This window comes from Oncorhynchus masou, chromosome 5 (assembly GCF_036934945.1).
Source record: "Oncorhynchus masou masou isolate Uvic2021 chromosome 5, UVic_Omas_1.1, whole genome shotgun sequence".
NCBI classification, from domain to species: Eukaryota; Metazoa; Chordata; class Actinopteri; order Salmoniformes; family Salmonidae; genus Oncorhynchus; species Oncorhynchus masou.
The window spans coordinates 16,648,137-16,674,958 of NC_088216.1; the positions used below are offsets into that span (position 1 = coordinate 16,648,137).

The 26,822-nt window shown below is 43.2% G+C and overlaps 1 protein-coding gene across 2 annotated transcripts; it reads right to left on the bottom strand.

Annotated features, from left to right (window-relative positions):
* Positions 1-681: 681 nt before the first annotated feature.
* On the bottom strand, positions 682-14,769 carry LOC135534542 (zinc finger protein 501-like). Of its 2 annotated transcripts, none has more exons than XM_064961505.1 (3): positions 14,665-14,769; positions 3,870-4,023; positions 682-2,562 (listed from the first exon to the last, which is right to left on the bottom strand). In XM_064961505.1, exons 1-3 carry the CDS (start codon positions 14,671-14,673, stop codon positions 1,253-1,255), a joined length of 1,473 nt encoding a protein of 490 aa, XP_064817577.1. In that variant the 5' UTR covers positions 14,674-14,769; the 3' UTR covers positions 682-1,252. The 2 variants fall into 2 exon arrangements, with proteins under 2 accessions (XP_064817577.1, XP_064817581.1); XM_064961509.1 differs by lacking the exon at positions 14,665-14,769 and adding an exon at positions 9,896-9,953.
* Between the last annotated feature and the right edge of the window lie 12,053 nt (positions 14,770-26,822).

A 26,822-nucleotide genomic window follows, 5' to 3' on the forward strand; every position in this document is an offset into this window, starting at 1 on the left:
GAGGTTCCAGACTGTTGACCGTTGCTGGAGGTTCCGGACTGTTGACCGTCGCCGGAGGTTCCAGACTGTTGACCGTCGCCGGAGGTTCCAGACTGTTGACCGTCGCTGGAGGTTCCAGACTGTTGACCGTCGCTGGAGGTTCCAGACTGTTGACCGTCGCTGGAGGTTCCAGACTGTTGACCGTCGCTGGAGGTTCCAGACTGTTGACCGTCGCTGGAGGTTCCAGACCGTTGACTGTCGCAGGAGGTTCCCGGACTGTAAACCGTCGCCGGAAGCTCTGGACAACCAAATACTAATTGAGTGTATGTAAACTTCTGACGCACTGGGTATGTGATGAAAGAAATAAAAGCTGAAATAAATCATACTCTACTATTATTCTGACATTTCACATTCTTAAAATAAAGTGGTGATCCTAACTGACCTAAAACAGGGAATTTTCACTAGGATTAAATGTCATGATTTGTGAAAAACTGAGTTTAAATGTATTTGGCTAAGGTGTATGTAAACTTCCGACTTCAACTGTATCCATCTGTTGGTCACAGATACCTTAAAAAAAACGGTAGTCAGTATCTGGTGTGACCACCATTTACCTCATGCAGTGCGGCATAAGATAAAGGATTTAATGTGTTTTTGTATTGAATACATGTGTCGTGGAAATTACTATCAAGGACTCAGTCAAACTTAAATTAATAAGTATTTATTATCAGCCAGCTGGAGAGATTCCAACAAACTTACTGCACCATAGTACACGTCGGTCAGGAGCTCTTTCGGGGCAGTCCCGTTAGTCCTCTTATATACTGGTAACACAGACAAGTTATATTTGCTTGATTTACATTATTCATCATTAACATTTGGTTCCTGCATGTAAATTATAGAACATATTCTGAGCGTTCTGCCAAAAGGTCTGAGGGGGTCATGACCGTCTCCCCCTCATATCTCTACCCAGCACCGACAGGAGCCAATGACTGTATGAGACATGATGTACAATTCCAGACTCTTTCTTCAGATAACATTTCCCCCACACATGAATATACACCTACCATTGGTGAAACATTTTATTATACATTATTAAATGGATAATACGAGTTCATAAATTAAAAGATAGCTCTGAAAACCTCCTCCCCCACCCCACCACACACACAGCACTTCTACTCCAAGACGTTTGTAACATATGGATCAATCAGACTTACTAAAGTGTTAGAGAATGGGAGATGGATGACTGTTTACAAGATGTTTTCTATGTAAACTTTATTTAGGGATTTGGAACGGGTGCCAGAGAGAAGGGAGATGAAAGAAAACATGTTTGTGCTTTCTGGTGGTTTTTCAGTGATGCTGAATGAGCAAAACTCTTCGCACACTGATCACAGCTATAAGGCTTCTCTCCTGTGTGTATGAATTGGTGTGTAGTCAGGGATTCTGATCGACTGAAGCTCTTCCCACACTGATCACAGCTATAAGGCTTCTCTCCTGTGTGTATGCGTTGGTGTGCCTTCAGGTGTCCTGATTGATTGAAGTTCTTCCCACATTGATCACAGCTATAAGGCTTCGCTCCTGTGTGTATGAGCTGGTGTGTAGTCAGGGATCCTGATCGACTGAAGCTCTTCCCACACTGAACACAGCTATATGGTTTCTCTCCTGTGTGTATGCGTTGGTGTAGAGTCAGGTCTCCTGATCGACTGAAGCTCTTTCCACACTGATCACAGCTATAAGGCTTCGCTCCTGTGTGTATGAGTTGGTGTGTAGTCAGGTTTCCTGAATGATTGAAGCTCTTCCCACACTGATCACAGCTATAAGGCTTCTCTCCTGTGTGTATGCGTTGATGTTGAGTCAGGTCTCCTGATTGATTGAAGCTCTTCCCACACTGATCACAGCTATAAGGCTTCTCTCCTGTATGTATGCGCTGATGTAGAGTCAGGTGTCCTGATTGATAGAAGCTCTTCTCACACTGATCACAGCTATAAGGCTTCTCTCCTGTGTGTATGCGTTGGTGTCTAGTCAGGGATCCTGACATCCTGAAGCCCTTCCCACACTGATCACAGCTATAAGGCTTCTCTCCTGTGTGTATGCGCTGATGTAGAGTCAGGTGTCCTGATTGATAGAAGCTCTTCCCACACTGATCACAGCTATAAGGCTTCTCTCCTGTGTGTATGCGTTGATGTCTAGTCAGGGTGGAATCTTGAGCAAAACTCTTCCCACACTGATCACAGCTATAAGGTTTCTCTCCTGTGTGTTTGGTCTGGGCTCCTGACTGAATTAAGTATTTCCCACAATCAAAGCAGGTATAAGGTCCCTTCCCTGAATGAATTCTCTGAGATTTTAAGGTTTTAGATGCGTGCTCTAGAGTGTGAATTTGCTTATGAATTGTCAAATCTTGTTTAGCAAAACTCTTCCCACAGTCAGAGCAGCAGTGGTGAGGTTTCTTCCCTATACGTCTCTGCTGGTGTTTACTGAGATGTTCTGATCTGGAGAGACTCTTCTCTTTCTTGTCAGCATCATGATGTTGTTGAGGCTCCCCAGATGATAAGCCCCTCCCTCTAAGAGAGCAACGATTAGGGATGTCCCCTGTGAAACAAAGACATTGAATAGTTAGGTTTTGCAAATATGGGTCCATAAACAGATGGGTCCTTCCATGAAATTAAGGCCTTTTGGGTCCCTTTCATATTTTTCCAGTAGAAATTGTGCATCAGTATTACATTTTAAATCATTGACATGCTTTGAAAGAACAATCTCTCTAATAAACCTGTTTACGTGGACACATCTGAAATCAGGCTGATGGGACTTTGATAAACGTAGAAAATGGCCAATCAAAATAAACTTTCTACCACAGCCACTTTTATGAAGCAATAGGGAAAAATAAGCTTTGTTTGTGCAAACTATTTCTAAGCTGCATATTTTCAGTTTCCTGAACTCACTGCATTCGGTCAAAATAATTTTTGGTGCTGCTTGTGTTAGCACATGCAGATTAAATACACCTCTGTAACTCTGATTAAAGTGTTTACATGTCCTAATCAATCTAAAGATTGTTCAGAAAACCAGGTGTTTTTAAAGGCGTATCCTTACTTCGGTTATGACCTCACACCAATTAAGATCAGCAGAGTAAGATGTTTACATGACTAATGACACTCAGTCTACTGCCATAATCAGTTTAATAGGAAATGATTAGTGTGCATGTAAAGCCCTAGTTATTTGGTTACTTTGACAGTCATTTCTGAACATGATTTATTTCATTTAATTAGTGATTAATTTACATCTGTCCCTCATTAAGGTCAACCCATGTTGTAATATGGTGAAACTGTTCCTTACATTTTTGGGGCAAAAGAAACATTGGACATTAAACAGTCAAATTATAGAGCAAAGGCAGGTAAGCTGGTTCTAGTCTTTTTATCAATTCTCTGGTGTTTTTTGTTGAACACCGAGCAAGTGAACCATTTTGCCCATAAATATATGTAAATAATATAAATATATATATATATATGGTAGAATTGAAGCTTGTATTCAATGTTCACTCCCAGTGGAACAAAAGTAGCTTCCATTGACCCTGTCATAAGCAAATTTGTGGCTGATTTAAAGGACGAATTTTACCAATGTAAACTAGTGGTTTTGTTGTTTTCAGTTGTCCCCTGTTACTTTATTTAGCACATTGGCACTTAGTACAGTATTTATTTTCATATAACCTCTGGAGAAAACATGTTTTTATGAAGTTGAACATGTGCTCTTCATGAAAGAATGTTAAAATTAGGTGAAATCTGAAAGTGTTTTGGGGGGAGCTTCTCAAAATTAGGTGGAACGACCAGATATTTTCAACAGTACATAATGAACCAATTCATTGTTACAGAAGCAGACTGTAATCTAATCCACATGGTTCTTACTTAATGAAATCACATCTCCATGTTCCTCTTCTAGTCTCTCAGTTCCACTCTGTCCCGGTGTTTTCCTGCAGTCGACCAGAACCAGCAGTAAAGTTCGGAGAGGCAGTTGACCTGGGGACTCCTGGAGGGTGGAGGGGGACGGGCTAGCTTTGTCCTGTTGGCCACAAGAAGTTTTACAGTTGATCATTAAACCAAATACTGTATTAATTCAGTCTAAACCTCTGATCTGGGTGCATCCCTCGAATATCTCCTTTTACCTGAAATTTTCAATCGTTCTCTACAACCCACAAATCTAAGAGCGTTGGATTGGTGGGTATGGGCTAGTTTCCACCATATTTCTTTATAGCAGTCATTTCCTATCAAACAGAGCGGAAGAGGAGAAGCAAGAGGGATAACTGTGCCCAAAATCTGGCTTCTGGCTTATTTGATCATATATACATTTTCGTAACGAGTAGGTTGTTAGGAGTGTATTGGTAAAAGTAGGCCACGTCACATCCAGGCAACTTTGAGGAAAAAAACACTTTGTATGGAAGTAGTGCCTGGTCGTCACTAGTTAGCACAAACAAAGCCATAGAACACACCAATTTCTACAACTGATATTTTTAAATTGATTTTAACCCTAACATTGAAAACACTACCTTTATGCCTAAACTTAAATACAAATACGATATAGACGTTTGACTTTGTGGCAACACGCATATCGGCCCTCTCATTGCCTATAATGGTCCCACCTGATCTTGCATCTTCCTGATTGCCTTCCAGCTGCATTTCAAACTCAACAGCTTTCGGCTCTAAACCCTCAACCCTTGAATTACGTTTTACATCCGAGTGCCTAAAATGTCCATTGCCCAAGCGAGGGAGAGTGATGATCCGAGAGGCAACGTCCTTGGTGTAAATCTTGAAGTTTAACATAGAAACAACTAACCTAAAGCTATCAATGTACCTAGTAAGCTAACGTACCCAGCTAGCGTCGAGCACACAAAGCCAAGCTGGTCCATTTCTTTATGTAATCTTAATTTAACTAGGCAAGTCACATATTCTTTTTTACAATGGCGGCCTAGGAACAGTGGGTTAACTGCCCTTTTCAGGTGCAGAATGACAGATTTTTTTTATCTTGCCAGCTCGGGGATTGCGACCTAGCAACCTTTCGGTTACTGGCCCAACGCTGTAACCACTAGGCTACCTGCCGCTCCATACCGCCCTAATAGAGGCTACCTGCCGCCCATAATAGAGGTGCATATTGACTCAGGTGGCACATACACATTGGTTCTGCTTACACATATACTAATGGTTAAGTCCATATCCATATCGATTCTGCTTACTACTTCTAAGAAAACAGTATAGGAACTGGAACATCCAACACCAGCACTCCTATCAGGTAGCTAGTATTGTGAATTGTTCAGTACATATGTGGCAATTATTTATTTCAGAAGGAGCCAGCAAAACTAGTGCATCTATGTGTTCTCTGTCTTTGGAGACCATTAGACAAGCACATGGTTATTCTTGTAACTGTTATGGCCAACTATGGTTACACCTCTTGGGTTTTTCCCAGAACAGGGGTTCCCCTTTCAGTGGAGGCAGCAGGATGTCATGTATTGGTTAATCCTATAGAGTGCCAATGTAACGGATGTGAAATGGCTGGCTTAGTTACTAAATAGCGTTTCAATCAGTGACGTCACTTGCTCTGAGACCTTGAAGTAGTAGTTCCACTTGCTCTGCAAGGGCTGTGGCTTTTGTGGAGCGATGGGTAACAATACTTCGTGGGTGACTGTTATTGATGTGTGCAGAGGGTCCCTGGTTCGCGCCCGGGTATGGGCGAGGGGACGGTCTAAAGTTATACTGCTACACCAAGGTCTGTTGCTGTGGTCCTACATGTTTAAAACTATTTCTGTGACTCTACGTGTTCCATGTCCTAATATGAAGGCAATATGATAACGGTGGCTAAATGCAACAGGTGATGAGCCATTAAGAGGAGTTACTATGAGTGTGAAGAAAGAAGGACAAATGTATAAATATTCTGTGTCAATACTGGAAGGCAGTCGTTTTTATGATTCCAGCACTGCTTTTATTATTGTTACTGTAATTTAATTATGCTAATGTGTTTTCATTAATTGAAAACCCTTAATCTATTTTATTAGAATTTGTAAGATTCTTGTTTGCATAAAATAGACGGAGCCCAGTCTTTTCAATAATAGGTAACAGAATTTATTCTCGGAGCGCGCTGCCACTTCACCATGAGCAACAGTTCATATACAAAACATGACGTCATTTCATTGCTCAACAGAAACCCCTCCTTTCGACAGGGACAAAGTGAGGTGAAAAGTTCATTCTAACTTACAACACACTCCCAGGTAACTTTTGACCCCTCAACAATATCAATCACCACTTAGATGACAGTTCTAATTAACAGAAAACCTAGGAATGCACTCACTGTCTTATCTAAAAAACCCAGAGGTCAGTTTCGTCGGTTCAACCATATGCTAACGACCTTGTCTGTTTACACAGTTCACTTCTTTCTTCCTAGTTGGAATGGTGTTCATTAACTTTAATTACTCCTTGTCTGTGTCACACAATCACATCTTATGAACTCATATTGTTAATCAGATATAATAAAACAGAGTATAAGTTTACTTAGTTACAGTTCCATTTAAAATGATTTGTTCAGTCATTTAATCATCATTTTACCAACAATTATGAAGTTATAAAAAATCTACTTGAACTCACAGGCTCCAGTACTTGTGAAATATGATTGCCCAGATATTTCCACGACACTAGATACAGTTTACCATAACTGGCTAAACATGATTGAGAGTTCATCTCAGCCTATGCCTCCCTCCAGTCCCTCGACTTCTTGGCACTGACGGAAACATGGATCACCACAGATAACACTGCTACTCCTACTGCTCTCTCTTCGTCCGCCCACGTGTTCTCGCACACGCCGAGAGCTTCTGGCCAGCGGGGTGGTGGCACCGGGATCCTCATCTCTCACAAAGTGGTCATTCTCTCTCTCTCCCCTTACCCATCTGTCTATCGCCTCCTTTGAATTCCATGCTGTCACAGTTACCAGCCCTTTCAAGCTTAACATCCTTATCATTTATCGCCCTCCAGGTTCCCTCGGAGAGTTCATCAATGAGCTTGATGCCTTGGTAAGCTCCTTTCCTGAGGACGGCTCACCTCTCACAGTCCTGGGCTACTTTAACCTCCCCACGTCTACCTTTGACTCATTCCTCTCTGCCTCCTTCTTTCCACTCCTCTCCTCTTTTGACCTCACCCTCTCACATTCCCCCCCTACTCACAAGGCAGGCAATACGCTCGACCTCATCTTTACTAGATGCTGTTCTTCCACTAACCTCATTGCAACTCCCCTCCAAGTCTCCGACCACTACCTTGTATCCTTTTCCCTCTCGCTCTCATCCAACACTTCCCACACTGCCCCTACTCGGATGGTATCGCGCCGTCCCAACCTTCGCTCTCTCTCTCCCGCTACTCTCTCCTCTTCCATCCTATCATCTCTTCCCTCTGCTCATACCTTCTCCAACCTATCTCCTGATTCTGCCTCCTCAACCCTCCTCTCTTCCCTTTCTGCATCCTTTGACTCTCTATGTCCCCTATCCTCCAGGCCGGCTCGGTCCTCCCCTCCCGCTCCGTGGCTCGACGACTCATTGCGAGCTCACAGAACAGAGCTCCAGGCAGCCGAGCGGAAATGGAGGAAAACTTGCCTCCCTGCGGACCTGGCATCCTTTCACTCCCTCCTCTCTACATTTTCCTCCTCTGTCTCTGCTGCTAAAGCCACTTTCTACCACTCTAAATTCCAAGCATCTGCCTCTAACCCTAGGAAGCTCTTTGCCACCTTCTCCTCCCTCCTGAATCCTCCTCCCCCCCCCTCCTCCCTCTCTGCAGATGACTTCGTCAACCATTTTGAAAAGAAGGTCGACGACATCCGATCCTCGTTCGCTAAGTCAAACGACACCCCTGGTTCTGCTCACACCTGCTCACACTGCCCTACCCTGTGCTCTGACCTCTTTCTCCCCTCTCTCTCCAGATGAAATCTCGCTTCTTGTGACGGCCGGCCGCCCAACAACCTGCCCGCTTGACCCTATCCCCTCCTCTCTTCTCCAGACCATTTCCGGAGACCTTCTCCCTTACCTCACCTCGCTCATCAACTCATCCCTGACCACTGGCTACGTCCCTTCCGTCTTCAAGAGAGCGAGAGTTGCACCCCTTCTGAAAAAACCTACACTCGATCCCTCCGATGTCAACAACTACAGACCAGTATCCCTTCTTTCTTTTCTCTCCAAAACTCTTGAACGTGCCGTCCTTGGCCAGCTCTCCCGCTATCTCTCTCAGAATGACCTTCTTGATCCAAATCAGTCAGGTTTCAAGACTAGTCATTCAACTGAGACTGCTCTTCTCTGTATCACGGAGGCGCTCCGCACTGCTAAAGCTAACTCTCTCTCCTCTGCTCTCATCCTTCTAGACCTATCGGCTGCCTTCGATACTGTGAACCATCAGATCCTCCTCTCCACCCTCTCCGAGTTGGGCATCTCCGGCGCGGCCCACGCTTGGATTGCGTCCTACCTGACAGGTCGCTCCTACCAGGTGGCGTGGCGAGAATCTGTCTCCTCGCCACGCGCTCTCACCACTGGTGTCCCCCAGGGCTCTGTTCTAGGCCCTCTCCTATTCTTGCTATACACCAAGTCACTTGGCTCTGTCATAACCTCACATGGTCTCTCCTATCATTGCTATGCAGACGACACACAATTAATCTTCTCCTTTCCCCCTTCTGATGACCAGGTGGCGAATCGCATCTCTGCATGTCTGGCAGACATATCAGTGTGGATGACGGATCACCACCTCAAGCTGAACCTCGGCAAGACGGAGCTGCTCTTCCTCCCGGGGAAGGACTGCCCGTTCCATGATCTCGCCATCACGGTTGACAACTCCATTGTGTCCTCCTCCCAGAGCGCTAAGAACCTTGGCGTGATCCTGGACAACACCCTGTCGTTCTCAACCAACATCATGGCGGTGGCCCGTTCCTGTAGGTTCATGCTCTACAACATCCGCAGAGTATGACCCTGCCTCACACAGGAAGCGGCGCAGGTCCTAATCCAGGCACTTGTCATCTCCCGTCTGGATTACTGCAACTCGCTGTTGGCTGGGCTCCCTGCCTGTGCCATTAAACCCCTACAACTCATCCAGAACGCCGCAGCCCGTCTGGTGTTCAACCTTCCCAAGTTCTCTCACGTCACCCCGCTCCTCCGCTCTCTCCACTAACTTCCAGTTGAAGCTCGCATCCGCTACAAGACCATGGTGCTTGCCTACGGAGCTGTGAGGGGAACGGCACCTCAGTACCTCCAGGCGCTGATCAGGCCCTACACCCAAACAAGGGCACTGCGTTCATCCACCTCTGGCCTGCTCGCCTCCCTACCACTGAGGAAGTACAGTTCCCGCTCAGCCCAGTCAAAACTGTTCGCTGCTCTGGCCCCCCAATGGTGGAACAAACTCCCTCACGACGCCAGGACAGCGGAGTCAATCACCACCTTCCGGAGACACCTGAAACCCCACCTCTTCAAGGAATACCTAGGATAGGATAAGTAATCCTTCTCACCCCCCCCCTTAATGATTTAGATGCACTATTGTAAAGTGGCTGTTCCACTGGATGTCAGAAGGTGAATTCACCAATTTGTAAGTCGCTCTGGATAAGAGCGTCTGCTAAATGACTTAAATGTAATGTAAATGTATTCACTGCCTTAATTTTGCTGGACCCCAGGAAGAGTAGCTGCTGCCTTGGCAGCTAATGGGGATCCATAATACATACTAAGTTGGTTAACTGCCTTGTTCAGGAACAGAACGACATATGTTTATCTGGTCAGCTCGGTGATTCGACTCCTGACCCAACGCTCTTACCACTAGGCTACCTGCCGCTCCAAACAGAACACAGCAATGTGGAGGTTCAAACATGATGAAAACTAGGCCTAGACATTTTATACAACACAGCGGGCATATAATGTTAAAACCAGAGTTACCCGATCCATTGTGGAAGCTACTGTTCCTTGTATGATATGAACTGTTCGACCCAAGCTGTTCTCGTCAACAATTTCCTGTTGTCTTGTTCTTCTTTAGGGTTTTATGGCAGACTACACTTATTGGAGTATTACCGCCACCTACTGTACGGCGAGTGAACGAAGAAGAAAAATATCTATCCAAATTATTTATATCGTGGGTAAAGTATTCATGCAGTACATCTCTCCATAATTGTGTAAAATCTTCATGAATATGTTCCATTATAAATCTACTGATGTCTTGCCACAGATTCTTTACTTGAATATCATAAAAAAAGATTCAACACGGTTTCTGGGTGGTCATTTCAAACGGTACAATTTGAATGTGTTTCTTTTTTTAAACTTCTTCATATAGTGGTTGGCAGGATAATATAAATTGATCATTTTATAATAAACGTCCTTAATTGTGTTAGTCTGTACGTTTGTGTGAGACAACAAATGTGATCAATAAAACAATTCCAATAAGGCATGACATAAGGTTTATAGAGAGATACAAAATCCTGTTGATACAAGGAAAGTATCGCTCTGTTGTTGAATTGACTAAAACAAAAACACATCTTTACTACTATTGAGTCAACAGCTGTAATCGAAAGTAGGTTCTGAGGTTCTTAACATGTTCCTGAATAATAAAGCAACACCTGAGGGAATGGAGACTAAAACAATTGCAAACTCTTTAGGCGTTAAAGGAATCTTGTAAAGTGATAAGGATAGGATATTATTTCTGAACCAATATTCTAAAAACAAAGATTTATTGTTATACAATATGTGCTGATTATTCCAGATATAATATACTGTGGGGAGAAATGATTCTTCTAAATGAAGGTTCATGACTAGAAAACCTGCTGATGAAAAGCAGAGCTTCACTGGAACTTTGTCAATAGCAAACCAACATGAAGTTAAGGCCACCAAAAGTAGAAGAGGCATGATGAGGAATAAAGTTTCACATAGAACTAGGTCTTATTATGTAGTGTTTTATCAAATTGATCTTAAAAGTATTATTTAAGGTAGGAATGTCCAGAAAATTCAGCCCACCACACTCATGTGTTCAATGCAACAGTTTCCTAATGTGATGGGTACGGTTTCTCCACAGAAAGTTAAAAAGCATCTGGTCTGTTGAAATGGTTCTACCTGGAACCAAAGAGGTTCTAACTGAAACACAAAATGCTTCTTCTATGGGTTCTCCTATGGGGACAGCCGAAGAACCCTTTAAGGTTCTAGATAGCACCTTTTTTTCTTAGAGTGTAGTACTGCTACACCCACTCCTCTACAACACTTCAACCGACCAAATAAATGATGTCATGGAGCATCACCATGGCGATGATGATTTGTGAGACGTCATTGGGTCGACAATCCACAATAGTGACTTAATGACATTTGGAGTTCCTGACATCATTTGTTTGGCTTCTAACTATTGGAGAGGATGGCTGCATCTGGAATGTCACCTGACAGTATATAGGTAATAGGATGCCATTTCAGACAGACTCTGTGTAGGTCTGTTCTAGTCTGGTGGATGGATGGTGTAATAGATTGGTCCTGAGTGGCGTAGCGTTCTAAGGTACAGCATCTCAGTGCCAGAGTCATCACTGATGGAAGACCAGACTAAATGAAAAGTGGATCGGCAATGGCTAGAAGGTCGGTGACGTGGAACGCCAAACGCCGCCCGAACAAGAGGGGACCAACGTCGGCGGAAGTTGTGACACACATGTGCTTTCTGGTGTTTTATCATTGACTCTTTCCACTGTGGTGGTCATTTTAATATTATACTTTTATATTATTCTACTATACTGTTAAATTAGACATACTATACTGTTTTTACTTAGAGAATTGTCTATTGTTATATGTTACTATATTACTGAGGGAATTGTCTATTGTTATATGCTAATATTCTTTGCTGATACAGGCTTGTCTTGTGTGACTTAGTCGTAACTCTGAGCGTACAGATGTATGAGCTGTTTGGGTGCTACCACAGTATGTGACCTCCACTGTTTACAATCAGCAGGAATGTAGCTATGTGGGAAGTGCAGGGAGGAACAGTGAGTGGTGGCGATATCAGCCATCATGATCTACACAGACGAGCTAAATTACTTCATACAAATCTGTTTCCAGTGCCTGTTTCTGAACATCTGCTAACTGTCAAAGATAAAAAAGGATGTACTTTCAATAAAAGGCAAAAGACAGCTCTGCTCATTGAGCTTTCAACACCGACTATTCTTAGTGATGGTTGATTGCTTCATTTTTGCATATCTTACAATAAATATATTGTTTGAAACGTCTCTCTTCCTATAGCATTTCTCTGACACCACAAAGACAGGAGTAAGGATTCTCTCCAGCGTGTGCAAGCAGGAATTGAGTTTAATAAGAAGAAAATGGTTAGATACAGTCATAAATATTGATACTTTTAAGAGAACGGGGCTGGGAGATAGGATTTAGTTGCTGGCCCACACTCCAGTACAGTAGGTGGTGTAATATACCATAAAGTTGATAGGATTTAGTTGCTAGCCCACACTCCAGTACAGTAGGTGGTGTAATATACCATAAAGTTGATAGGATTTAGTTGCTAGCCCACACTCCAGTACAGTAGGTGGTGTAATATACCATAAAGTTGATAGGATTTAGTTGCTGGCCCACACTCCAGTACAGTAGGTGGTGTAATATACCATAAAGTTGATAGGATTTAGTTGCTAGCCCACACTCCAGTACAGTAGGTGGTGTAATATACCATAAAGTTGATAGGATTTAGTTGCTGGCCCACACTCCAGTACAGTAGGTGGTGTAATATACCATAAAGTTGATAGGATTTAGTTGCTAGCCCACACTCCAGTACAGTAGGTGGTGTAATGTACCATAAAGTTGATAGGATTTAGTTGCTGGCCCACACTCCAGTACAGTAGGTGGTGTAATGTACCATAAAGTTGATAGGATTTAGTTGCTGGCCCACACTCCAGTACAGTAGGTGGTGTAATGTACCATAAAGTTGATAGGATTTAGTTGCTAGCCCACACTCCAGTACAGTAGGTGGTGTAATGTACCATAACGTTGATAGGATTTAGTTGCTGGCCCACACTCCAGTACAGTAGGTGGTGTAATGTACCATAAAGTTGGATGCCAACCACCGATAAACCCCAAAGAAGAATATGTATTTTCATTATCAGAGTGAGTATCTGGTCATATAATGGATAATCTGACTTTCAAATCAGTGGAGGTGAACAAGTGCACATTTTGGGAGGAAGTAGAGATATATTAGGTAATATGACAGATTTCCAAACATGATATAGCTGTAGATTAACGTTACTTTGCTGAGGGAAAAAATATCCTAACAAGTTTTACAAACATATTTATTTTTGTCCAGCAGTTTAAACCGAACACAGGAATGTGGAGGATAAAAGGTGATGAAAACTCGTCCTAGACATTTTAAACAACACAGCGGGCATATGTTAAAACCAGATTTACCGGATCCATTGCGGAAGCCATTGTTTCTTTGTATGGCATGAAATGTTGTAGGGTACAGTTTGACAACTTTGTTGTCGTGTTCGGATAATGACAGCTAGTAATGAGTTGCCGAGAGAAAATTCGATTCTCAAGACTGCAACTGATGCGCCCCTAGACCAGAGCAATCAAACATCTATTTAAATATCCAAACGTAAGTTAGAACAAATAAACGTATCATGTAGCCTAGTATTACTTCAGAAAGTTCCTGGATAACATTTTACGTGATCAATAAAAGTCGAGTAAAGTCAAGAAAATGTTCAACAACACCCCTTTCACTAAGAATCCTGTTGTCTGCTATCATCTACTTTTACCTGGCAGCCACTTGGAACAGATGCACAAAGAGGGAGAATCTCAACAGGCCTCTCTCGTGAGGGAGTGTCTGGGAATTAAATGTTCCGGTCTTTCGCTGCTGATACAATGGCAGCTGCTGTTCACTACCAGCACAGATAGGAAAAAATGGCTATTTATGCAAGTCTTTGCAATGGGTGCATCAAACCTAATTCACAAGTAATTCTCCGGTCAAAAATAAACTTAAGTCCAGTGGTGGAAAAAGTACCCAAGTGTCATACTTGACTAAAGTAAAGATACCATAATAGAAAATGACTCAAGTAAAAGTCACACAGTTAAATCTACTTGAGTAAAAGTATTTGGTTTTAAATATACTTAAGTATCAAAGGTAAATGTAATTGTTCAAGTATAAGTATGAATAATTCAAATGTCTTTATACAAAGCAAACTGGAAGGCACAAATGTATTGTTTTTTTAATTATTTATGGATAGGCAGGGGCACACTCCAACACTCAACAATAATTTACAAAAAAGTATTTGTATTTAGTGAGTCCGCTAGATCAGAGGCAGTAGTGAGGACCAGGAATGTTATCTTGATAAGTGTGTGAATTGCACCATTTTCCGGTCCTGCTAAGCATTCAAAATGTAACGAGTACATTTAAGGAGTAAAAAGTACATAATTTTCTACAGGAATGTAATAAAGTAAAAGTTTTCAAATATATAAATAGTAAAGTACAGATACCCCAAAAAAACAAATTATGTAGTACTTTAAAATATTGTTTATTTAAGTACTTCACACCACTGTGTAAGTCTGTGTAAGTCTTTCTTCTTAACTAAACTACAGTCACATATACTGTATTTATAACTAACACCATGTATATAACTTGAATACAATAAATAAACAAAAGCAAAGCAAAGCACAGCAGGCCTGTACTGTTAAAAGTAAACCAGACTTACCGGATCCATCGTGGATGCTATTGTTTTCTTCAGTGTTTCTTACTAAGACAAGAAATGGGTAGGCTACATGCAGTACAGTTACTATGTTCCCACAGAGTTCAGATAAGGATTAGGGGGTTGCAGGGGGAGAATTCCTGTCTCAAGCCTGCAACTGATGCACCCCTAGACCAGAGTAATCAAACATCTATTGAAATATCCAAGCTTGATTACGTTATTACAGCATAACGTCTCACATCTTTATTTAACTAGGCAAGTCAGATAAGAACAGTTTTATTTACAATGACGGCAGAGGAACAGTGGGATAACTGCCTTGTTCAAGGGCAGAACTAAAGTTGTTTACTTTGTCGGCTCTGGGATTCGATTTAGCAACCTTTCGGTTACTGGCCCAACGGTCTAACCACTAGGCTACCTGCTGCCCCAGGCTAATCTTACTTCAGAAAGTTTCTCAATAAGATTTTACCAAAACTATACAGATTGAGTAAAGTCAAGAAAACGTTCAACAACACCCCTTTCCAAAAGTATCCTGTTGTCTGCTATCGTCTACTTTTACCTGACAGCAACTTGGAACATAGTTCTATTTGAGTCCAGATGTTCTCAAGGCTGTTGTTGCATCTCCCTCCCTGCAGCCATAGAAACATAAAGAGAGACAACAAACACACTTTATAACTGGTGAAAAACTACACCTGATACTTCAATTAAGCAGGAAAAAACACTTATAAAAAACTTATATTATAACAGATGTGTAGCACTGTAAGACGTGAATCTCTGTTGATTGTTTAAAACATGTTTTATTCTCAGGACCATGACTACAACATTGAGTATTGGGACACAGGGTAACAACATATCCTGGTCTCTTCTACAGAATTCAACTAAACATTTAAAAAATACATATTTAAAAAAAATGAATATGCAATCAGCAATGTAAAACAAAACAAGAAAACATAAAACCACATTCGTATGTATGTTTTACAATGACATTTACATGCAAGCATTCGTTCCACATAGCAAAAAATTGAATGGTGAGGTATAAGATATTATCAAGTGTATTTCCAGAGTGAAGAGAGAGAGGTTTGGTAGGAGAACTTACTGGCTGTGAGAAAACAGAAGAGTGTGAGGTCTGTGGTTGACATGACCTACAGGTACTGATGGGCAGAGCTGACTTCCTGCCCCCATGACGCCTCATCCTAACAACCAACACATCATTCGATTCACAATAAAATGTGTGAACATCTTTCTGGAACACACTTACTACACAATAAGTTCAAAGATATCACAAATTAAATCCTTTAAAATAAATTCAACAACTTAATTTGACGACACTGATAGTCCTATGTCTTCTGTACTTCTATGTGTCCCATCAGCTACACTAAAACCTGGTGAAAGGTTTTAAAATAAATATGTGAACATCTTTTAGGAGCAAACTAATTATACAAGAGGACTATGGTCTTTTTAAAAATGGATTATTAGATTTTTTAAAAACATATAATTAATGTCATAAGCAGATGTTGTTGAGCAGATAATGGAATATATTTATTGATCTATTGAATACATGAATACACACCTTGTATTGTTGAAACATTATACAATTCATTAATAGATAATAGGAGATATTGAAGTAAGATACAGCTCTGAACACCCCCACCACACACACACCACTACTACTCCAAGACGCTTGATACATATGGATCCAGAGCTGACTCTTTACAATATGTTTTCTGTTCAAAATGTATTTAGATATCTTGAACAGGTGCCTGAGAGGAGGGATGAAAGAAAACATGTTGGTGCTCTCTGGTGTTTTTTCAGTGACCCCGATTGAGCAAAGCTCTTCCCACATACACCTTACTCCTGTCTCTCTCCAGTGTGTATGCGTTGGTGTGTGCTCAGGGCTGCTGATTGATTAAAGCTCTTCCCACACTGATCACAGCTATAAGGCTTCTCTCCTGTGTGTATAAGTCAGTGTTTGGTCACGGTGAAATCTCAAGCAAAACTCTTCCCACACTTATCACAACTATAAGGCTTCCCTCTAGCATGAATCCGCTGGTGAATGACCAATTTTCTCTGTTTAGCAAAACTTTTCCCACAGTCAGAGCAGCGGTGGTGAGGTTTCTTCCTATAAGCCTTTGCTGGTGTTCATTGAGACGTTCTGATCTGGAGAGATCAGAAAGTGGCTAGTGATACATGTATTACATAAGGATGCAGTCGATGATATAGAGTACAGTATATAAGTATGTATATGAGAAGAATAATGTAGGGTAAGTAACATTATATAAGGTAGCATTGTTTAAAGTGGCTAGTGATATATTTACATCATTTCCCATCAATTCCCATTATTAAAGTGGCTGGAGTTGAGTCAGTGTCAGTGTGTTGGCAGCAGCCACTCAATGTTAGTGGTGGCTGTTTAACAGTCTGATGGCCTTGAGATAGAAGCTGTTTTTCAGTCTCTCGGTCCCAGCTTTGATGCACCTGTACTGACCTCGCCTTCTGGATGATAGCGGGGTGAACAGGCAGTGGCTCGGGTGGTTGATGTCCTTGATGATCTTTATGGCCTTCCTGTAACATCGGGTGGTGTAGGTGTCCTGGAGGGCAGGTAGTTTGCCCCCGGGGATGCGTTGTGCAGACCTCACTGCCCTCTGGAGAGCCTTACGGTTGAGGGCGGAGCAGTTGCCATACCAGGCGGTGATACAGCCCGCCAGGATGCTCTCGATTGTGCATCTGTAGAAGTTTGTGAGTGCTTTTGGTGACAAGCCGAATTTCTACAGCCTCCTGAGGTTGAAGAGACGCTGCTGCGCCTTCTTCACGATGCTGTCTGTGTGAGTGGACCAATTCAGTTTGTCTGTGATGTGTATGCCGAGGAACTTAAAACTTGCTACTCTCTCCACTACTGTTCCATCGATGTGGATAGGGGGGTGTTCCCTCTGCTGTTTCCTGAAGTCCACAATCATCTCCTTAGTTTTGTTGACGTTGAGTGTGAGGTTATTTTCCTGACACCACACTCCGAGGGCCCTCACCTCCTCCCTGTAGGCCGTCTCGTCGTTGTTGGTAATCAAGCCTACCACTGTTGTGTCGTCCGCAAACTTGATGATTGAGTTGGAGGCGTGCGTGGCCACGCAGTTGTGGGTGAACAGGGAGTACAGGAGAGGGCTCAGAACGCACCCTTGTGGGGCCCCAGTGTTGAGGATCAGCGGGGAGGAGATGTTGTTACCTACCCTCACCACCTGGGAGCGGCCCGTCAGGAAGTCCAGTACCCAGTTGCACAGGGCGGGGTCGAGACCCAGGGTCTCGAGCTTGATGACGAGCTTGGAGCGTACTATGGTGTTGAATGCCGAGCTGTAGTCGATGAACAGCATTCTCACATAGGTATTCCTCTTGTCCAGATGGGTTAGGGCAGTGTGCATTGTGGTTGAGATTGCATCGTCTGTGGACCTATTTGGGCGGTAAGCAAATTGGAGTGGGTCTAGGTTGTCAGGTAGGGTGGAGGTGATATGGTCCTTGACTAGTTTCTCAAAGCACTTCATGATGACGGAAGTGAGTGCTACGGGGCGGTAGTCGTTTAGCTCAGTTACCTTAGCTTTCTTGGGAACAGGAACAATGGTGGCCCTCTTGAAGCATGTGGGAACAGCAGACTGGTATAGGGATTGATTGAATATGTCCGTAAACACACCAGCCAGCTGGTCTGCGCATGCTCTGAGGGCGCGGCTGGGGATGCCGTCTGGGCCTGCAGCCTTGCGAGGGTTAACACGTTTAAATGTTTTACTCACCTCGCAACGGGTAGGGCTGACCGCTGTGAAACAAAGATAATCAATAGCAGTTTAACCGATAGGCAAATTTATTCATTCATCAATGTCCCATCAAAATAAACATACTACCACAGCGTCCATGTTATTGTTGATTAACATATTTGATTAAGGACATATTAAGTTTGTAAGTGAAAACTATTTCTAAGATGCATACTTTCAGTTTCCCTGAACTCACTGCACTCGAGCAAAAGGAGGAAGCTTGCGCTGCTTGTGCTAGAACATATGCAGACTAAATACGCCTCTATGGATCTGAAGACCTTTACGTGGCCTAATATATTGAAAAATTGCTCAGAACACCAGGTGTTTTTAACAGCGTCACTTCGATTGTCAACTTAAGCCAATTAAGATAAGCAGAGTAAGGTGTTTACATGACTAATGCCATACTCGGCCTACTGCCATAACTAGTTTAATAGGAAATGATGTGTGTGCATGTTAATACACTCATTGTAGGAGCACTAGTGTATGCACTACCTGGGTTTGAGCCACAAGGAGAGGGCGGTGGAGCACCCTACTGGGTGCCTGTTTTGTGTGTTCTCAGAACGCCTACGCCTAGCGCTATTGGAGGCCATGCACAAGTGTGTCGCCAGGCTCAGGCTCAGGCTGGGGACGAGCTCCCTCAGGAGTGGTGTGCCAGCGAGCTGTTAGTCCCTCTACTGGGTCTCTCTGACTCACAGCAGAGACTGGACCATGGAGTTGTTGCGGGCGTAGTGTCCCTCGGCCTCGGGGAGTACCACACCATGATAGCTGCCATGGTCCTCCCGGACCAGGAGATTATAGAGCGGAACCCGCGACTGAAGCCGGGACCCCCCAGGGTCTTGAAAGCCACATATGGGTACCTCTGCTCTCTTGACCGCCTTACCAACGTGACTATGCTACTGAGATCACGCGGGGTGCAATATGTCCTCCAATACCTGCAGCCTCGCTTGGATGAGGGCTTAGCAGCCTCTACACTGAGAGGGTATTTGGTCTCTATATCTGCCTGCCATGTGGGGTGGATAGACAGGCCAGTGGGCGCCATCCCTTGGTCTCCAGGTTTATGAAGGGGGTTCGTCGCCTGCGTCCAGCTAGGACGCACTCAATGGTGAGCTGGGATCTGGATGTGGTCTTGGCAGCTTTGGCAAAGCTGCCTTTCAAACCGTTGGAGTCTGCCTCCCTGAAACACATCTCTACGAAGGTGGCTTTCGTGGTAGCAATAACTTCCATGAAGAGGGTGGGTGAGCTCCATGAAGAGGGTGGGTGAGCTCCATGAAGAGGGTGGGTGAGCTCCATGCAGAGGGTGGGTGAGCTCCATGCTCTTTCAGTATGTTCTGAGTGCTACCGGATGGACCCCGGTGGGAGGAGTATATCTCTTCGCCCCAACTCTTCATTCCTCCTGAATGTTCTGTCAGACCGGCATGTGAGCATCACTTTTATCCTGTCTGCTTACGACCCCCCGGGAGTGGCGGAAGAGCCTGGCCCTCCCTCCGGCATGCTGCGCCCTGCGTGGGCACTGGCTGCCTATGTGGAGCGGACACGGGCAGCGAGAACAACAGACCAGCTCTTTGTCTGCTATGGTGAGAGTCCTGGGGACTGGGGTATCAAAGCAGAGGCTCTCTCACTGGATCGTTACATGATGACGACAGCATGCCGCCTGGCTGGCAGGCCAGTGCTGGGAACTGTGGTGGCACATTCAATAAGAGGTGTGGCTGCATCCTGGGCTCTACTGAGAGGAGGACCGCTCGCTGATATCGTTGCTGCAGCCAGCTGGGCTTCCTCTTGCACCTTTGCTAGGTACTACCGGGTGAATGTGGCACCTCTCTCTGCAGTTGGTTCAGTGGTCCTGGGCATCGCCTCCCCTTCCGGAGACTGTGCCGGAACCCACCTTCCACATTGACGGCCCCTGCGTCTCGTTCCTGCGCTTGGACTTCGCCGCTGGCTGGCAGGGTCCCTCTAGCACCGACTAAATCTGGTACGGGTATACCAGTATATTGGAGTGATCCAATATAGTGAAATATAACGAAGGTTACGTATGTAACCACAGTTATGGGAGCTATATGGATCACGCCAATCCTCTACGGTGCTAGAGGCTCCTCAAAAATGATGTAGAGAACGTGTGTCGCGGTCATGGGTCCTATATATTGGGGCGGATCCCAGCGATGACACAGGTGTACACGGGAGTGAATCTGTAAGTCCTCACCTTTGATATATCCCTCCGCCGCGAAGTGATACCAATATATTGGACATATCCATATAGCTCACATAACCATGGTAACACACGTAACCTTTGTTTTGTTGTTTTTAGTCATCCCCTGTTACTGTCAACCCTGTTACTTTATTTGGCACATAGTATAGGAATATTTTAATTCAATGTCTTAATAAAAAACATGTTTTCTTAAGTTGACAGAATGTTAAAATTAGGTGAAAATATTTTTAGACCAAGTTACACCTTTAAAAATGGGTGAAATGAAACATTTAAAATATATCTAACGGTCGCCACCAGCGTGAGTTTTATGCACATGATGTCAGACTGCACTCACTGTTCCAAAATGTGATTACTATGCAACAGGACAGTCAACACACTCTGTCTGCTAATTATCTATAGGGTGTAATACTTAGTCCAACATTTGCAAACAACTTCAGGTATGTTCATCCCAATTTCTTTACGTTTGCTTCTGTTCAAGAAATATTTTAACAGAATTGGCGGAACGGACACATCCCTGATGACGCGTAGACACAATTCACTTTCATAGCAGCCACGATGTATTCCTTGTCACAGCTATGCACCGTTACTTTACCTTTTTCGAGTTTTTTTAAATTGCCAGCGTCTTGAAGCTAAAATTGTTTACTGTACTAATGACCATACCAATAGTAAAAGGACAGCAAAGTAGAATACAGTGAACTCAGCAAAAGGAGTAATTTGTGGTAAGTAATGCAGGCCGCCATCTTTATGCACATCCACTATCGTTTCAGAAGCAGACTGTAGTCTAATCTACACACCATGGTTCTAAATGAAATCAATTCTCCATCTTCCTTATCTTCTTCTTCTCCTCTCAGTTCCACTCTGCCCCAGTGTTTTCCTGCAGTCGACCAGAACCAGCAGTAAGCGGTACCAGGAGATGTTTGACCTGGGGACTCCGGGAGGTTCGAGGGGAACGGGCTAGATTTGTCCTGTAGGCGGCAAGAAATATTAAACATAGTTTATCATTAAACCAAATATTGTATTAATTTAGTCTATTTGGGAATCCCTAGAATCTTTTTTTCCTCAAATGTTCATTTGTTCACTACCTCCCACTAATCTAATAGTATTGGGTTGGCGGCGGCATGGGCTAGTCAAGAGTTTCCACCATATTTATTATACCAGTCATTTCCTTTCAAAACAGAGGAAGAGGTGACTTGTGACGTAAATGATTGAATATACGTTTCGTAATTATTAGGTTGTTACGAGTGTACTGATAAAAGTAGGATGTGACATGCCAGCAACTTTGAGAAAAGAACAGTAGTGCCAGGTTGACATTAGCTACCACAGCCAAAGTCAAGGATCACGACTATTTCAAAAATGTATCTACTTAAAATGTCATCTTAAACCTAACCACACTGTTAACCTTATGACTCACCCTAACCTTAAAATAAAAAAGCGAATGTTTGTTTCCATGAACTTCCACGACATACATTTTTGACTTTGTGGCTGTGGTAACGACTGCCTTACATTTAAGAAATGCATTTTCATTGCCATTACATATTAGAAGGCAATCGCTGGGAATTAATTATTGGACTAATTTATAGGAACATGATATATCTCACCCCACAAGAGATGCTACAGAAAAGTTAGGAGAATGAATGTGGACAGAATAATAGCTTTGGATGGGTGGGTGAGAACCAGAAGAGGCAGATGGGATTGTATGTCAGGGACTTAAGCCCCACAGTACCTATCACTGTGAGTCCACCATGGCTCCTCCCACCTCCAGTAGTTGATTTACACGTGTTGGAGAGAGTACAGAAAGACAGGGAGGGGGGTTGATCCATGACAGTTCTTTAAAAGGCAACTGGAAACTATAAATCAGTATTTTTTGCCCATATATACAGATGGATCAAAAGACCCAAGGACAGGTCAGACTGGACCAGCCTTTGTTGAACAGGAAAGTGGCTGTGAGGAGACGTATAACAGACCACCTGGCTGTGCTGATGGTCGTACTGTTGACCTTGCAGTGGTTGGAGGAAGTCAAGCAGAGTGGTTATATGTTCTGACTCATGTGCTGTGTTGATGAGTCTGCAATCATTTAGCTCACATAGCAGACAAGGCCTGTGTTGATGAGTCTGCAATCATTTAGCTCACATAGCAGACAAGGCCTGTGTTGATGAGTCTGCAATCATTTAGCTCACATAGCAGACAAGGCCTGTGTTGATGAGTCTGCAATCATTTAGCTCACATAGCAGACAAGGCCTGTGTTGATGAGTCTGCAATCATTTAGCTCACATAGCAGACAAGGCCTGTGTTGATGAGTCTGCAATCATTTAGCTCACATAGCAGACAAGGCCTGTGTTGATGAGTCTGCAATCATTTAGCTCACATAGCAGACAAGGCCTGTGTTGATGAGTCTGCAATCATTTAGCTCACATAGCAGACAAGGCCTGTGTTGATGAGTCTGCAATCATTTAGCTCACATAGCAGACAAGGCCTGTGTTGATGAGTCTGCAATCATTTAGCTCACATAGCAGACAAGGCCTGTGTTGATGAGTCTGCAATCATTTAGCTCACATAGCAGACAAGGCCTGTGTTGATGAGTCTGCAATCATTTAGCTCACATAGCAGACAAGGCCTGTGTTGATGAGTCTGCAATCATTTAGCTCACATAGCAGACAAGGCCTGTGTTGATGAGTCTGCAATCATTTAGCTCACATAGCAGACAAGGCCTGCTATATGAAGTAATTCAAATTCATGCCCAGGTGAGACAGATGGGTGTCCATATAAGCTTTGCTTGGGTCCCGGCCCATGTGGGGGTGGAAGGGAATGAGGAAGTAGATGTGCTAGCTAAACACACCCTTAGGAGACAGGAAGTGGAGGTGCCAATGAGCAAGTCAGAGGCTAAGGGAATGATATGGGCAGTGGTGGTGCAGAGATGGCAGGAACAGTGGAACAGTGACAATAAGGGCAGGCCTCTATTCACTGTTTATATTTTAGTCATTTAGCAGACACTGATCTAGAGCGACTTACAAGAGCAATCAGGATGAAGTTGCTCTAAGGTACATTGGAGTGGAGAATGTACTGATACAGTGTGGACAGTATGATAGAGAAACAGAGACTGATCCAGTATGAGGGAGAAAGGGGTGCAGGAATGTAGTTTGATACGTGTACTGAGTAGAACATTGTTAGATAAAAAATACAAATATTTGTGACTGTAAGAGAAACAGGGCAGGCAGATAGGATTTAGTTCCTCGATCCCTGTTGCTGGCCCACACTCGTTGCCTACCGCTGATAAACCCCACAGAAGACGTATTTTCATCGTTATTGTCTGGTCATGTAATGGATAATCTGACTTTCGAATCAGTGGAGGTGAATAAGTACACACTTTACGAGGAATGAGAGATAATTAAGTAAGAGACACAGATTCCTACACTTAATAAAGTAGTAAGTTACTTTGCGGTCGGAAGAAAAATCCCAACCAGTTTTACGGTCATGTTTTCTTTGTCCAGCCATTACCAGTCCACAGGAATGTGGTGGATCAAAGACTCTGAAAACTAGTTGTAACTGGTTCTGTATCGGTACCGTTCTGCATTGGGTTCTGGTGAGGTGTAGGTGGAAGACAAGGCTCTGGACACAATTCTGCCTTTTAATGACTGCATTGAATGGATACAAATACAAGACGAATGTTAATGCTGCCGTCTGGACTCCCAAACAAGTATATTTGCCTCTCCTCATCACGCTCTGAGCAAACTCATTAGTAAAAGCATCAACAAAACAATACATTGAAAATATGAACATGTACAAAAGACTCACATTTCATTTGATAAATGTTGTACACCAATACAATAATAATTTGCTAATAAGTGCTAAATAAAAGAAAAGTTATTTCAGTATATCTATCACTTTGGGGTTCTCGTGAGGTTTCAGAGATGTATTGCTGCGGAGTTTTAGCTTTACGATGTCTCTACCTCTACCTCTCCCTCTCCCCAGAAGCTTGGACATGATCTCCTGTGACTGTTCTATGACCGGCACTCTCCTCTTTCTCAGGTAAGCGTCCATGAGCTCCTCCCATTCATGTACTGAGTACTCGTCAGACCCCTTCCCTCTGAAACATGGAGTCTCTCTCACGTCAGACTGCACGACCAACTTCATACCAGATAAATGAAGGGAGGGTGTGTCAGTGAATGTCTGTCCTGCACTGGAGCTCTGAGAATGTGCGCCTCTATCCTCCTTCCTCTCACCTTCCTTCCTAATTTGAGCTGATATAGACTGTCCTATCTGATGGGCGAGTTGTGTGGTAAGATTTCCCAAGTCAGGACTGGCCACCTCTGAACTATCTGAGTGTCACTAAGCATAATGAAAGGAGCTGAGGGTGTGTCGTTCGGCACCCGAGTAGAGCAACAATGTGGTGAATCGACAACATCTATGGTTCTAGCTGGGGTCTAAGGCAACTCCCTGAAAAACCTCCCTCTCCCAAGACCCAGTTGAAGCTCATCACTGAAAACACGGTCTCCTTTTTCAACAATATACAGTTGAAGTCGGAAGTTTACACACACCTTAGCAAAATACATTTAAACTCAAGTTTCACATTTCCTGACATTTAATCCTAGTAAAAAAATCCCTGTCTTAGGTCAGTTACGATCACCACTTTATTTTAAGAATGTGAAATGTCAGAATAATGGTAGAGAATGATTTATTTCAGCTTTTGTCTTTCATCACATTTCCAGTGGGTCAGAAGTTCACGTACACTCAATTAGTATTTGGTAGAATTGCCTTTAAATTGTTTAACTTGGGCCAAACATTTTGGGTAGCCTTCCACAAGCTTCCCACAATAAGTTGGATGAATTTTGGCCCATTCCTCCTGACAGAGCTGGTGTAACTGAGTCAGGTTTGTAGGCCTCATTGCTCACACATGCTTTTTCAGTTCTGCCCACAAATTTTCTACAGGATTGAGGTCAAGGCTTTGTGATGGCCACTCCCTTGACTTTGTTGTCCTTAAGCCATTTTGCCTCAACTTTGGAAGTATACTTGGGGTCATTGTCCATTTGGAAGACCCATTTGAAAACCAAGCTTTAACATCCTGACTGATGTTGCTTCGACATATCCACATAATTTTCCTCATCATGATGCCATCTATTTTGAGAAGTGCACCAGTCCCTCTTGCAGCAAAGCACCCCCACAACATGATGCTGCCACCCTTGTGCTTCACGGTTGGAATGGTGTTCTTCGGCTTGCAAGCCTCCCCCTTTTCCCACAAACATAATGATGGTCATTATGGCCTAACAGTTTTGTTTTTGTTTCATTAGACCAGAGGACATTTCTCCAAAAAGTACGATCTTTGTCCCCATGTGCAGTTGCAAACCGTAGTCTGGCTTTTTTAATGGCGGTTTTGGAGCAGTGGCTTCTTCTTTGCTGAGCGGCCTTTCAGGTTATGTCGATATAGGACTCGTTTTACTGTGGATATAGATACTTTTGTACCTGTTTCCTCCAGCATCTTCACAAGGTCCTTTGCTGTTGTTCTGGGATTGATTTGCACTTTTCGCACCAAAGTACGTTCATCTCTAGGAGACAGAACGAGTCTCCTTCCTGAGCGGTATGACGGCTGTGTAGTCCCATGGTGTTTATACTTGAATACTATTGTTTGTACAGATGAACGTGGTACCTTAAGGCATTCGGAAATTGCTCCCAAGGATGAACCAGACTCGTGGAGGTCTACAATTTTTTTTCTGAGGTCTTGGCTGATTTCTTTTGATTTTCCCATAATGTCAAGGAAAGAGACACTGAGTTTGATGGTAGGTATTGAAATACATCCTCATGTACACCTCCAATTGACTCAAATGATGTCAACTAGCCTAACAGAAGCTTCTAAAGCCATGACATCATTTTCTGGAACTTTCCAAACTGTTTGAAGGCAGTAAACTTAGTGTACATAAACTTCTGACCCACTGGAATTGTGACACATTGAAATAATATGTCTATACAATTGTTGGAAAAATGACTTGTCAAGCACAAAGTAGATGCCCTAACAGACTTGCCAAAACTATAGTTTGTTAACAAGAAATTTGTGGAGTGGTTGAAAGACGACTTTTAATGACTTCAACCTAAGTGTATGTAAACTTCCAACTTCAACTTGAAGTCATATTCACTATCAAAATACACAAATAAAATGGAATATATATAACAACAATTTCAAATGTATC

Bases quoted from the DNA above. Each gene is read 5' to 3' on its own strand.
- LOC135534542 (XM_064961505.1), bottom strand. The intron at 2,563-3,869 runs GTAAGAACCATG...TTTGTTTCACAG, and splicing joins TGGAGATGTGATTTCATTAA to GGGACATCCCTAATCGTTGC.